The 12,204-nt window shown below is 41.2% G+C and overlaps 1 protein-coding gene across 2 annotated transcripts in view; it reads left to right on the top strand.

Annotated features, from left to right (window-relative positions):
- OSBP2 (oxysterol binding protein 2) overlaps positions 1-12,204 on the top strand; it is a 177,194-nt gene that overhangs the window by 30,955 nt on the left and 134,035 nt on the right. For both annotated transcript variants that reach the window (XM_043559251.1, XM_043559250.1), the window contains exon 2: positions 1,694-1,902. In XM_043559251.1, coding sequence (XP_043415186.1) covers positions 1,694-1,902 — 209 coding nt within the window. The remainder of the gene's footprint in view (positions 1-1,693; positions 1,903-12,204) is intronic.

The raw sequence follows: 12,204 nt of genomic DNA, 5'->3' as shown, positions 1-12,204 counted from the left end.
TCCTCCCCCATTTATTTATCCCTTCAACTATTTGCTTATATCAGCATGAACTCAGCGGTATTTATTTTAGTTGATGGGTTGTAATCCAATACAATAGCCACTGGATAACTTCCAGCCCACTCTGATACCACACAGTGGCCTGGCTTCCATATCCCATCTCATACCAGGTACTTCTATTCCCCGTTTTCCATAGGAATTTCTGTAACTCTTGGCCACCTCTGCTTCTTTCCTAACATTAGGCCTAAGAGGCCCACTGTTTTAGTTTTGAGAAAAGTCTAAATCCTAACATAACCCACAAGGTATTGCATCTGGCCCCTATGTAATTTTCTAGCTTCACCTTTTTCTCATTCACTCTGTTGTTCTCAATGCTCTTACTACACAGAAACTTTTCTTCTTTTTTGAAACCTGTAAAGTTCACCTTGCCTTATGTTCTTTGCCCTTTCTGTTCCCCCTGCCTAGAATGGTCACCACCTCCCCGCCTTCTTTTTGAGCTGAGCCATAGTGGCCTTTTTGGTTAGTTACTGTATTGTTTAACACCTGAACAGCCTCTAGCCAAAAAGTCCTTGAATCAAAAAGGGCAGGCTTCCAACAGGTATGCTCATCTTTGCCAGTTTTGTTAATTAGAAGGAGTTTTCTTCAAGTAGAACATGTCAGCACCTAGGAGCGGGACTTTTCCTCAAGTATAAACTATGTCATCTTCTCTAAGGAATGTAGCCAAAGCAGGAGGGAATTGGAAAAGGCATAAGCTGTTCACATAAAAGCTGAATGTCTTGTTGAGTGTCAAGTCATTTGACTTTAGAACTGGTAGAAGAATCAAGAAAATAACATGAGGAACAACCAGCATCAAAGGGCAGCAGAATTTGCCAAATGAGCTTCTGCCACTGGCTGTGTTACATGCTGACCACCAATTGCTCTTCCTTTTCCAATACTCTCTGTGAAAAGAGATTTGGTATGTTGTGAGGGTTCCAAATTTCCTTTAAGTATGTGAAGGACTAAGGTAGATCCAGTCATGATGGTTGGATCTGTTTTTAGACATTGGTCATAGTTGGAAATGGCCTGCACTTCAGTCACTTCCATTTCCCCTTACTTTGGTACCATTAGCTCCATAATCTTATAACCAGCAAAGGTTATAAGGTCATGTCCGTCATGAGGCAGCACTGTGTTAGTCCCGCCATTGCCTTCTTCCCATTTGTTGTGGGGCCAGAAGAGTGTGGTGGCATCCTTGCTCTGTGGATCTCTGTTCCTAGGTCACTCCTGGCAGGGTGTGCCTCCAAATCCACCCTCTGGGGTTCTGGGTCTCTAATCTCAGTTTCAGTGGTATTTGCCATCCTGCTCCAGCTCTGTGGTTCTGAGACTTAGTGGAAGGAGGCTGGGTTGGAGTTAGTGGTCTGTGCTGCCTCACAGGTCTCTAGACAGTCACCCTTCTCCATTTCCTCATGTCTGCAAGGGCTTAACCCACAGCCAGCATGCCCTGCAGTTGGCACTAATGTGGGCCCTCCTCCCTTTGCTATCTCCCCACTGAGCGCCCCTCAGCCAAGCCCCTACCAGTCAATCCCATCAGGCATTATCTCCCTGCTCTGACTCCAGGGACTCTCTCAGTTCTAAGGGTCTGAGGTTCTGAGGATTTGCCTTGAGCAGTCTAGAGGTATTGAGTTTGGGAGCCTCACCCCATACCTTCTCTTGCATCCTACAGAAATCAGGGTGAAATGGCCCACACCTGTCGTGGCACCATCAACCTGTCCACCGCGCACTTTGACACGGAGGACTCTTGCAGTATCGTGCTGACCAGTGGGGCAAGGACCTACCACCTCAAGGCCAGCTCGGAAGTAGAGCGGCAGCAGTGGATCACCGCCCTGGAGCTGGCCAAGGCCAAGGCTGTCTGCATGATGAGCAGCCACTCAGGTAGTGAGCACTTGGTGAGCGGGTATACATGCAGTGTCATGGATCCAGAGAGAGTGGGACTTGAAAGTGTTTGGGGGGTGGTGGTGACCAGGAGACCCAGGCTAGTCCAGACCAACCCTGGAAGGTTGGGATATGTGTTTACCCTTCCCATTCAACTCTGTGTGTCCTCAGCAATGAGATGCTTAGGTGGTCAAGGTTGGGTGGACAGGTCTTGGGATAGAAATATTTGTGATGAGGAGGGCTGTGTGTATCTTTCTTTGGGCAAGTATGGTTCCTAGATTTTAACAGAACCTTCAGATGCTGCAGTGAGTGAGATCCAGAAGCAGCAGCAGAGGTGGGAGTCCAGGATCATGTACCTGTGCCGTGGGCCAGACTTTTTCCCAGGCCCATTATGGAGATTGAAAGCTATTTAGCCAGAGCTGTTGTCTTTGCTGAGGTGGTAGACCAGCTCAGATATCCTGAGCAAGACATTTAATTGTTTAATACCTGCATTTATTTTTTTAATATGTCATGTCTTTATGTGATTCATAAACCAGAAGTTTCAAAAGCACATGCAGTGACACCTGCCCTTGACTCTTGTTCCCAGCCAACCACCCTATTATCCCTCCCAGAGGCAACCAGACCTACCTTGTGTCTTTTACGTATTTATTAAAATTGGTACTTATTTTAAAATAAATGCAGTCTTCCACTTTCCTTTCTTTCCACTTAGCAATATATCTTGGAATTTCTTCCCTATCAGTACATAAAAAGCTTCCTCCTTGTTTTTACAGCAGTATAGTACTTTGTTGTATGGATATATCATAGTTTATTTAACCCAAAACCTGTTGATGAACATTTAGGTTGTTTATTTTTCTATGACATGCTGCACTGCAATGAGTAATCTTGCATTTTGTTTCACATTCGTAAAAGTATAAATGAAGTATACATTCTAGAAAGTAGGGTTGCTGGGTTAATAGCAGTGTGCCTTTATAATTCTGAGAGATTGTCAAGCTAACTTCCATAGGGGTTGTAATATCAGATGACTGTAGCAGTGTGTGAGAATGTCTGCCTCCCATAGCCGTGTCCACCCAGAGTGATAGCAAATGTTTCTGATGGGTGAAAACTAGGTCCACACACACTCAGGGAGGAGATAGTGGGAAGCTGTAACTCTTCTGAAGTTAAAGCAAAATGGCGTCTGCTTTCTCAGACCTATGTGGGGTTCTTTTAGGAAGGCAGGGCTCCATGTGAGAACAAATCACAGCCTCTCCGCTCCAGGATTATCTCACAGGCTGGTTGGGGAGACATTGAGTCCTATGGAAGGAGCTCTAGCACAAAACAGGATGAGAGGGACTGGTAATGTCAGTCACCATGCCCCATACCTGGTCTATTGTATTGGGGTCTCCCCCAGCACTAGCTTCTCAGTGAACATTGATGGTCATTTAATATCATTCTGACCTTCTCTTTTGGTCTCACATATTTGGAGCATGGATTCCCCCTTACCCCCGGTGATTTTTCCTTGGGATCATCACTCATGTGACTCTGGTGTGTCAACAGTGATGCTGACTTTGACACAGGATCCCCAAGATACCACTCCATTTCTCAGTGAAGGAGGGTTTTGGAGCCATTTCAGGCATGGGCTGTGCTGGGACCCCCAGTAGGACCTGTGCTTTCTGTTTGGAGGTCTATGGAAAGCCACTGTGGTGGATGACATGGTGGGTGGTGTGGCTGGTGGTGTGGATGACATGGCTCAAGACACCCATTGGCTAAGTGTAGGAGCACTGATGGTCATGGAAGAATGAGTTTCCTCTTTCTAGCTTCTCGTGAGTAAAATAAAATGAAATAATTAAAATGATTGTTTCATAAATTCAGCAAAGTTGCAGGATACAAAATTAATGTACAGAAATCAGTTGCATTCTTATACAGTAATAATGAAGCAGCAGAAAGACAAATAAAGAAACTGATCCCACTCACAATTGCACTGAGAATCATAAAATACCTAGGAATAAATCTAACCCAAGATGTAAAGGATCTGTATGCTGAAAACTATAGAAAGCTTATGAAGGAAATTGAAGAAGATACGAAGAAATGGAAAAACATTCCATGCTCATGGATTGGAAGAATAAATATTGTTAAAATGTCAACACTACCCAAAGCAATCTACATATTCAATGCAATCCCAATCAAAATTGCACCAGCATTCTTCTTGAAGCTAGAACAAGCAATCCTAAAATTTGTACAGAACCACAAAAGACCCCAAATAGCCAAAGTAATATTGAAGAAGAAGACCAAAGCAGGAGGCATCACAATCCCAGACTTTAGCCTCTACTACAAAGCTGTAATCATCAAGACAGCATGGCATTGGTACAAAAACAGACAGATAGACCAATGCAATAGAATAGAGACTCCAGAACTGGACCCACAAAAGTATGGCCAACTAATCTTTGACAAAGCAGGAAAGAATATCCAATGGAAAAAAAGACAGTCTCTTTAACAAATGGTGCTGGGATAACTGGACAGCAACATGCAGAAGAATGAAACTAGACCACTTTCTTACACCATTCACAAAAATGGATGAAGGACCTGAATGTGAGACAGGAAACCATCAAAACCATAGAGGAGAAAGCAGGAAAAAACCTCTCTGACCTCAGCCGCAGTAATTTCTTACTTGACACATCCCCAAAGGCAAGGGAATTAAAAGCAGAAATGAACTATTGGGACCTCATGAAGATAAAAAGCTTCTGCACTGCAAAGGAAACAATGAGCAAAACTAAAAGGCAATTGATGGAATGGGAAAAGATATATGCAAATGACATATTGGACAAAGGGCTAGTTTCCAAAATCTATAAAGAACTCACCAAACTCCACACCTTAAAAAAAAATAATCCAGTGAAGAAATGGGCAGAAGATATGAATAGACACTCCTCTAAAGAAGACATCCAGATGGCCAACAGGCACATGAAAAGATGCTCAATGTCACTCCTCATCAGGGAAATACAAATGAAAACCACACTGAGATATCACCTCATGTCAGTCAGAGTGGCTAAAATGAAAAAATCAGGAGACTATAGATGCTGGAGAGGATGTGGAGAAATGGGAACTCTCTTGCACTGTTGGTGGGAATGCAAACTGGTGCAGCCGCTCTGGAAAACAGTGTGGAGGTTCCTCAAAAAATTAAAAATAGACCTACCCTATGATCCAGCAATAGCACTGCTAGGAATTTACCCAAGGGATACAAGAGTGCTGATGCATAGGGGCACTTGTACCCTAATGTTTATAGCAGCACTTTCAACAATAGCCAAATTATGGAAAGAACCTAAATGTCCATCAACTGATGAATGGATGAAGTTGTGGTTTATATATACAATGGAATACTACTTGGCAATGAGAAAGAATGAAATGTGGCCCTTTGTAGCAACGTGGATGGAACTGGAGAGTGTGATGCTAAGTGAAATAAGTCATACAGAGAAAGACAGATACCGTATGTTTTCACTTTTATGTGGATCCTGAGAAACTTAACGGAAGACCATGGGGGAGGGGAAAGGGGGGGAAAGCTACAGAGGGAGGGAGGCAAACCATAAGAGACTCTTAAAAACAGAATAAACTGAGGGTTGATGGGTGGTGGGAGGGAGGGGAAAGTGGGTGATGGGTATTGAGGAGGGCACCTGTTGGGATGAGCACTGGGTGTTGTATGGAAACCAATTTGATGAATAAACTTCGTATTAAAAAAAAAGAAAAAAATAATTGAATCATATTCTAGGAACCTTTTGAAAATAACGTAGCAGGTAGTATTTATTGGATTCATCATTCTGGAACAATTTTCCTGGGACAGCCAATGGACAGAGTTTCTTCTGCACCTGGGGTGGAAGTACTTGTTAACTCAGCTGGGAAGTGCTAGTAATTTCTAAGCCTGACTTCCTCTAAGAGGGTTGGGACCCCTGAGGGAGTTGCCTCAGGCTCACCTTCCTTCGTTTCATACCCCTTAGGCATGGTCAGGGGCTGGAGACATAGCACATGTCTTGTGTTCCCAAGGGGTTAGCCTCCTGGGTAGGGACATAGGGCAAACATTCAGGTACAATTCAAGGTAGCACTTGCTATGTGTTAATCAGAAATGGTAGGATTCCTCTCCTTTTGGTGTTTTGAAACATAAATGAACTAATGCATGTGAAGGTGAAGACTTCAAAAAGGTACTGTGCTTTTATAAAAAGGTTGGGGTTACCTGATTATTTCTTGAGAAAGAGTTCTTGTGGTGGCATCTCTGCAAGGCAATATCTTTCTCCCACAGTTCTCAGGCTGATGTTAAAGAGTTGTGGTTTGCAACTTTTCACATGGGGTCAGATTCAGGTAACCCCAAATAAGGGAAGACAGCCTAGTGTGGTTCTCCTTGACTCTGGCTCATAGCTACCAGCTGGGTCAAGGGCATAGATAGTGCTCCAGATGGACCCACTTCAGGTCATCCCAAGGCCTATCTGTCCCTTCCTCGGCTATGGACTATCTCTCATCCATCAGGAAGCCTACTCTCTAGCTTTTCTGCCACCCCTCACAACCCCAGTCCAGGCACCATCCCCTCTTACCTGAATGTCTGAAAACCTCCTCACTGTCTTCCTGCTTTCAGTCAGTTCCCCAAACAGCAGGCAAAATGACATGTTAAAAAGTGGGAATCTGATCATATCACTGCATTACTTACACCTCTTGAGTGCTATAAACCAACTAGACTTAACAAACATATACAGAACACTCACCCAACAACAGTGGGACACACATACTCTTCTCAAGTGCATGTAGAAAGTTCTCCATGATACACTAAATGTTAGGCCACAAAACAAGTCTCAGTAAGTTTAAGAAGATTGAAATCATACAAAGTATCTTTTCTAACCACAGTGAAATTAAACTAGAAATCAATTACAGAAGAAAATTAAAAAATATGTAGATATTAAATAACACACTCTTGAACAACCCTTGATTCAAAGATGAAATCACAAGGGAAATTAAAAAATACTTTGAGAAGAATGAAAATGAAAACACAACATGCCATAATTTATGGGATACAGCAAAAGCAGTACTCAGAGGGAAATTTATAGCTATAAAATATACATTTAAAAAGACAGAAAATCTCAAATCAGTAATCAAGCTTTACATCTTACATTTTAAGGAAGACCAAACTAAACCCAAAACTAGTAGAAGGAAGGAAACAACAAATATCAGAGTTGAGATAAATGAAATAGAGAATAGAAAAATAATAAAAAAAATCAATGAAACTAAAAGTTGCTTCTTTAAGGTGATCAACAAAGTTGGCAAACCTTCCACTAGACTGACTAGGAAAAAAAGAGAGAAGACTCAAATTACTAAAATCAGAAATGAAAGTGAGGACATTACTGCTGACATTATAGAAATAAAAGGGATTGTAAAACAATACTATGAACAATTGTACACCAAAAAATTAGACTAAATAGATGAAATGGACAAATTCCTAGAAACACACAAGTTACTAAACCAACTAAATAAGAAATAGAAAATCTTAGCAGTTCTGTAATAAGAGATTGAATCAGTCCTCAAAAGTCTCCCAACAAAGAAAAGCCCAGGACTAGATGGTTTCACTGATGAATTCTACTAAACATTTAAAGAAGAATTAATACCAGTCTTTCTCAAACTCTTCCAAAAAAATTAAGGGGAGGGAAACACTTTCTAACTTATTCTGTGAGTCTGCCCCTATACCAAAGCCAAACAAAGGCATCACAAGAAAGGAAAACTATAGACCATTATCCCTTATGAATATAGATTCAACATCTCAACCCCTCAACTCCTCAACACAATACTGGCAAACAAAATCCAACAGCATATCAAAAGGATTATACACCATGACCATGTGGGATTTATCCCAGGAATTACAAGGGCAGTTCAATATAAGAAACCAATCAATATAGTATACCTCACTGATTGAAGGAAAAAATCCTCACTTATGTGATCATCTCAATTGATGCAGAAAAAGGATTTGACAAAATCTAACACCCTTTCTTGATAAAAACATCAGCAAATATGATGAAGGCCATTTATGAAAAACCCATAGCTGGCTTCCTATTCAATGGTAAAAAACTGAAGTTTTCCCCTAAGATGAGGAACAAGACAAGGATCCCATTTTCACCATGGCTATTCAACATTGTACTTGAAGTTCTAGACAAGAAAAGAAAACAAAAGGAAAAATTGGAAAGGAAGAAGTAAAACTTTCTATTGGCACATAGATGATACAATTCTACATATAGAAAATGCCAAAGAATCCACAAAAAAAACCCTATGAGAGCTAATAAACAAATTCAGCAAAGCTGCAGGGCACAAGATCAACAAATATCACTTATATTTCTATATACCCACAATGAACAATCCAAAAAAAAGAGATTAAGAAAACAATTTCCTTTAAGCATCATCACAAATAAATTCTGAAGAGTAAATTTAACCAAGAATATGAAATTTCACTGAAAACTTAAAAAATTTTTAAATTAAAAAAACTACTGAAAGAAATTAATGAAAACCTAAATAAATGGAAAGACATCTGTGTTCATGGATTGGAAGGCTTAATATTACTAAGACAACAATAAAACCCAAAGCAATGTATAGATTCAGTATAATCCATATCAAAATTACAATGACCTTTTTTCTTAGAGGTAGAAAAAAACATTCCAGGGAACCCAAAGTAGTCAAAACAATCTTGGAAAGGAAGACAAAGTTAAGAGAACTCTTTTCAACATCAAAACTTACTATAAAGCTAGTTTACTATAAATCAAAACAGTATGGTACTGACCTAAGGACAGACATACAGATGAATGAAATAAAATTAAGAGTCTAGAAATAAACTATACATCTATGATCAATGGATTTTCAGCGAGGGTACCAAGGTCATTCAATGGAGAAAGGATAGTCTCTTCAACAAAGGTGCTGAGATGGCTGGATGTCCACATGTAAAAGAATGAAGTTAGACTCCTACCTCACTCCATATACAAAGACTTAACTCAAATGCAGCAAAGACCTAAATATAAGGGCCAAAACCATAATACCCGAAGGAAGAAAAAGGAGTAAATCTTCATGACCTTGGGTTTGGCAGTGGTTGTTTAGATATAACACCAAAAGCACAGGCAGCCAAAGACAAAAAAAAAAAATACATAAATTACACTTTATCAAAATTTAAAACTTTTGTGCATCTAAGGACATTTATTAAGAAAGGGAAAAGACAACTCACAGAATGGGAGAGAATATTTGCAAGACATGTTTTTGATGAGGCTAGTATCCAGAATATTAGTGGGCAGAGTACTTGAATAGACATTTCCTCAAAGAAGACACAAATGGCCAATAAACACATGAAAAGATAATCAACATTGTTAGTCATTAAGAAAATGAAAATCTGAATCACGAAATACCACTTCACACCTATTAGGATGGCTATTATCAAAACAAAAACAAAAACCCAACAACAAAACAATGGAAAGTAAGCATTGGCAGGGATATAGAAGATAGGAACCCTCATACATTGCCAGTAGGAATGTAAAATAGTGCAGCTACTATGGAAAATGTTCTAGTGCTTTCTCACTGAGTTAAGCATAATTACCCCTATGATCCTAGCACTTCCACTCCATTCAGTGGAAAGAAATGAACACTGAAAGAACTGAAAACACGTTTTCAAGCAAAAAAGAACTGAAAACATGTTTTCAAACAAAAACTTGTACATGAATGTTAATAGCATCACTATCCACAAGAGCCAAAAGGTGAACATAGTCCAAATGTCCATCATCAGATGAATGAATGAATAAGGGTGGTATGTCCATTCAGTGGAATATTACTGAGCAAGGAAAAGGGACGAAGTACTAATGCATGCTATGACATGGATGAACCTTGAACACACGTTAAGAAGACAGATACAGAAGGCCATATGTTTTATGATTCTGTTCACATGAAATGTCCACAATAGGCAAGTCCAGAGAGACAGAAAGCAGAGTAGTGGTTGCCAGGCACTGGGGAAAGAGGTTGAGAAGTGTCTGCTTAGTGGGTACAGGATTTCTTTTTGGGTAGTGAAAATGTTGTGATGGTTGCACAACATTGTGAATGTACTAAATATCACTGAATTATATATGTAAAATGTTTAAAATGTTAAATGTTATGTATATTTTACCACACACACACAGTAATCTCAGGTGGCTTGTCGGTGCTCTTAGGGTAAAATCTGAGTTCCTTGTGCTGTATGACAGTCTATGGCCTCCTTCCCCGCCTGTCTCCCTCCTCACTATACTCAGATCCTGCCTCAGGACCTTTGTATTCGTTGGCCTTTCTTCTCTGCCTAGAACACTCCTGCTCCTACTCTTGGCCTGCCTGGCTTTCATCCTTCAGGTCTCAGCTTAATAACACTTCGGAGTGTTTTAAGTTATTCCCTTCTTAGGACAGCTTCATGACAGAATCCTTGTTATTTTCTCCACTGCAATTTTTCATTATTAGTTGACTGACTTGTTTATTTACTTATTATCCATCCTTTTCATAAAACCTTAGTTCCTCCAGGGCAGAGAGATCCTGTGTATCTTGTTTCCATGGTGACCTCAGGGCCCACCACTGGGCTTGGCACTGGAGGATCTGTTGTGGGGCCAGTGTGCAGAGCAGCCAGGACACCCTTGTCCATGCTAGAATCATCTTTGGAGAGGAGGATTGGGGTGTTGTGGTTTCTCTATACCTGTCACCACTAGAACAGATGAAGGAACTGATGACGTTTAATCTGGAGAAGGGAAGGCCAGGTAGAGCCTACTCATATTGAAAATTTGAAGGGTCAGAGAATGTGAATAAGGATGCAGACCTGTGTTTCTGTTTTTGTTTTTGTTTTTGTTTTTGTGGCACTGGAAGACATAAGCAGAACCAGTGGAGAAAGGGGTGAGACCGATTTCTGCTTAGTCTGGGAAACAGATCAGTGGACTACAAAAGGGAAAGTGTTGGTAGGGGACATGATGGGAGGTTCCAGCACAGAGCTGGGCTGGGGCTGGGGGTCCCAAAGGTACTTCATGACTCCAAGGTTGTCTTTCTGGGCTACTTTGTGTTTCTTTTGCCATTCACTTTCCAAATTTGGTAGAATGTTCTGTGGTACTATGGCCAGTGTGCTGAGTCAAGGAGGGTCAGATATGACCTTGGGCAAGTCACTGTGTCCCTTGGGACCTCACTCTATCTATAAAATGGGTGGTTGGCAAGGCTTTTCTGTGAGCTCCCATCCAGCTCTGGGGCCTTGGTCAAACCAGTGAATATTTCTGGGTTCCAGATTCCTCATCTTTCGCACTCCTGCTCAGTTGCCAGGAGGATACGTGATAACACATGGGAGGTGTGTACTGCTATGGGTGCTAGTAATTCCATTCATCCCAGCACTGTTGTTGGGGAGTGTGCCCCAGCACTCATAAATCATCCTGCCCACGGCTGGTAGTAAGTGGTATGACAGAATCAACCGCAGAAGGTCAAGCACCCCAGGGTATTTGAAAAGGGAAGGGGAAAAATATTCTTTCACTGTCTTACAATGACCTACCTCCAACAGCATGAAATGTGGCACAGCAGCCCCAGGGGGCTGCATCTCTGAGAAGGCAGCTGCCCTCCCCTCTGGGTGGGGATATGTCACTGGTGGATGCAGAGGGACGAGTCATGATCACCTTGGGGGTATGCCTGCACCTCCTAAAGAAGTGTCTGTGTCAGTCAGGAGTGTGGGTGCTGTGACAGTGGCCCTTCCCCTGCCAGCCCTGCCCTAGCTGTGGACCTTCTGCAGAGCCCAGGACCTGGACACACTCCTGGAGCCCACCCCTCAGCTGTGCATATCTGCCCCTGCTCTCTGTAGAAGTAACTGATCTCTTGGGCACCTGAAACTTGGCCTTTTGAGCTCTTCCAGTTTTTTAAAATATTTATATTTTTATTTGCTATCTTTGTAAATATTCTTGAATATATTGGAATATTGTATTCTTGAGTATATTGGTATATTGGAATATTCTTCCAGTTTTATATTTCTGGCTTTAACCTGCCAGTTGTCTAAAATGAGCAAAAGTTGGGGGCACCTGGCTGGTTCAGTCAGTAGAGCACGCACTTCTCAATTTCAGAGTTGTAAGTTCAAGCCCATGCTGGGCATGGAGCCTACTTAAAAAAAAAAAAAGATTAAAATGGGCAAAAGGAAGGAACCACCTATTTCCAGGCCACAATAATTTTTATTATATAAAAAATAACCCCTAATAGACCTCTGCACAGTATGTGCTCTTGTATATTAACATTTCAGAGGGAATGGATGTCATTCAAATGGCACAGTCCTACATGAACTCAAACTTTATGAAC

The sequence above is a fragment of the Prionailurus bengalensis genome, chromosome D3 (assembly GCF_016509475.1).
Source record: "Prionailurus bengalensis isolate Pbe53 chromosome D3, Fcat_Pben_1.1_paternal_pri, whole genome shotgun sequence".
NCBI lineage: Eukaryota > Metazoa > Chordata > Mammalia > Carnivora > Felidae > Prionailurus > Prionailurus bengalensis.
This window is presented reverse-complemented; position numbering and strand designations above follow the sequence as displayed.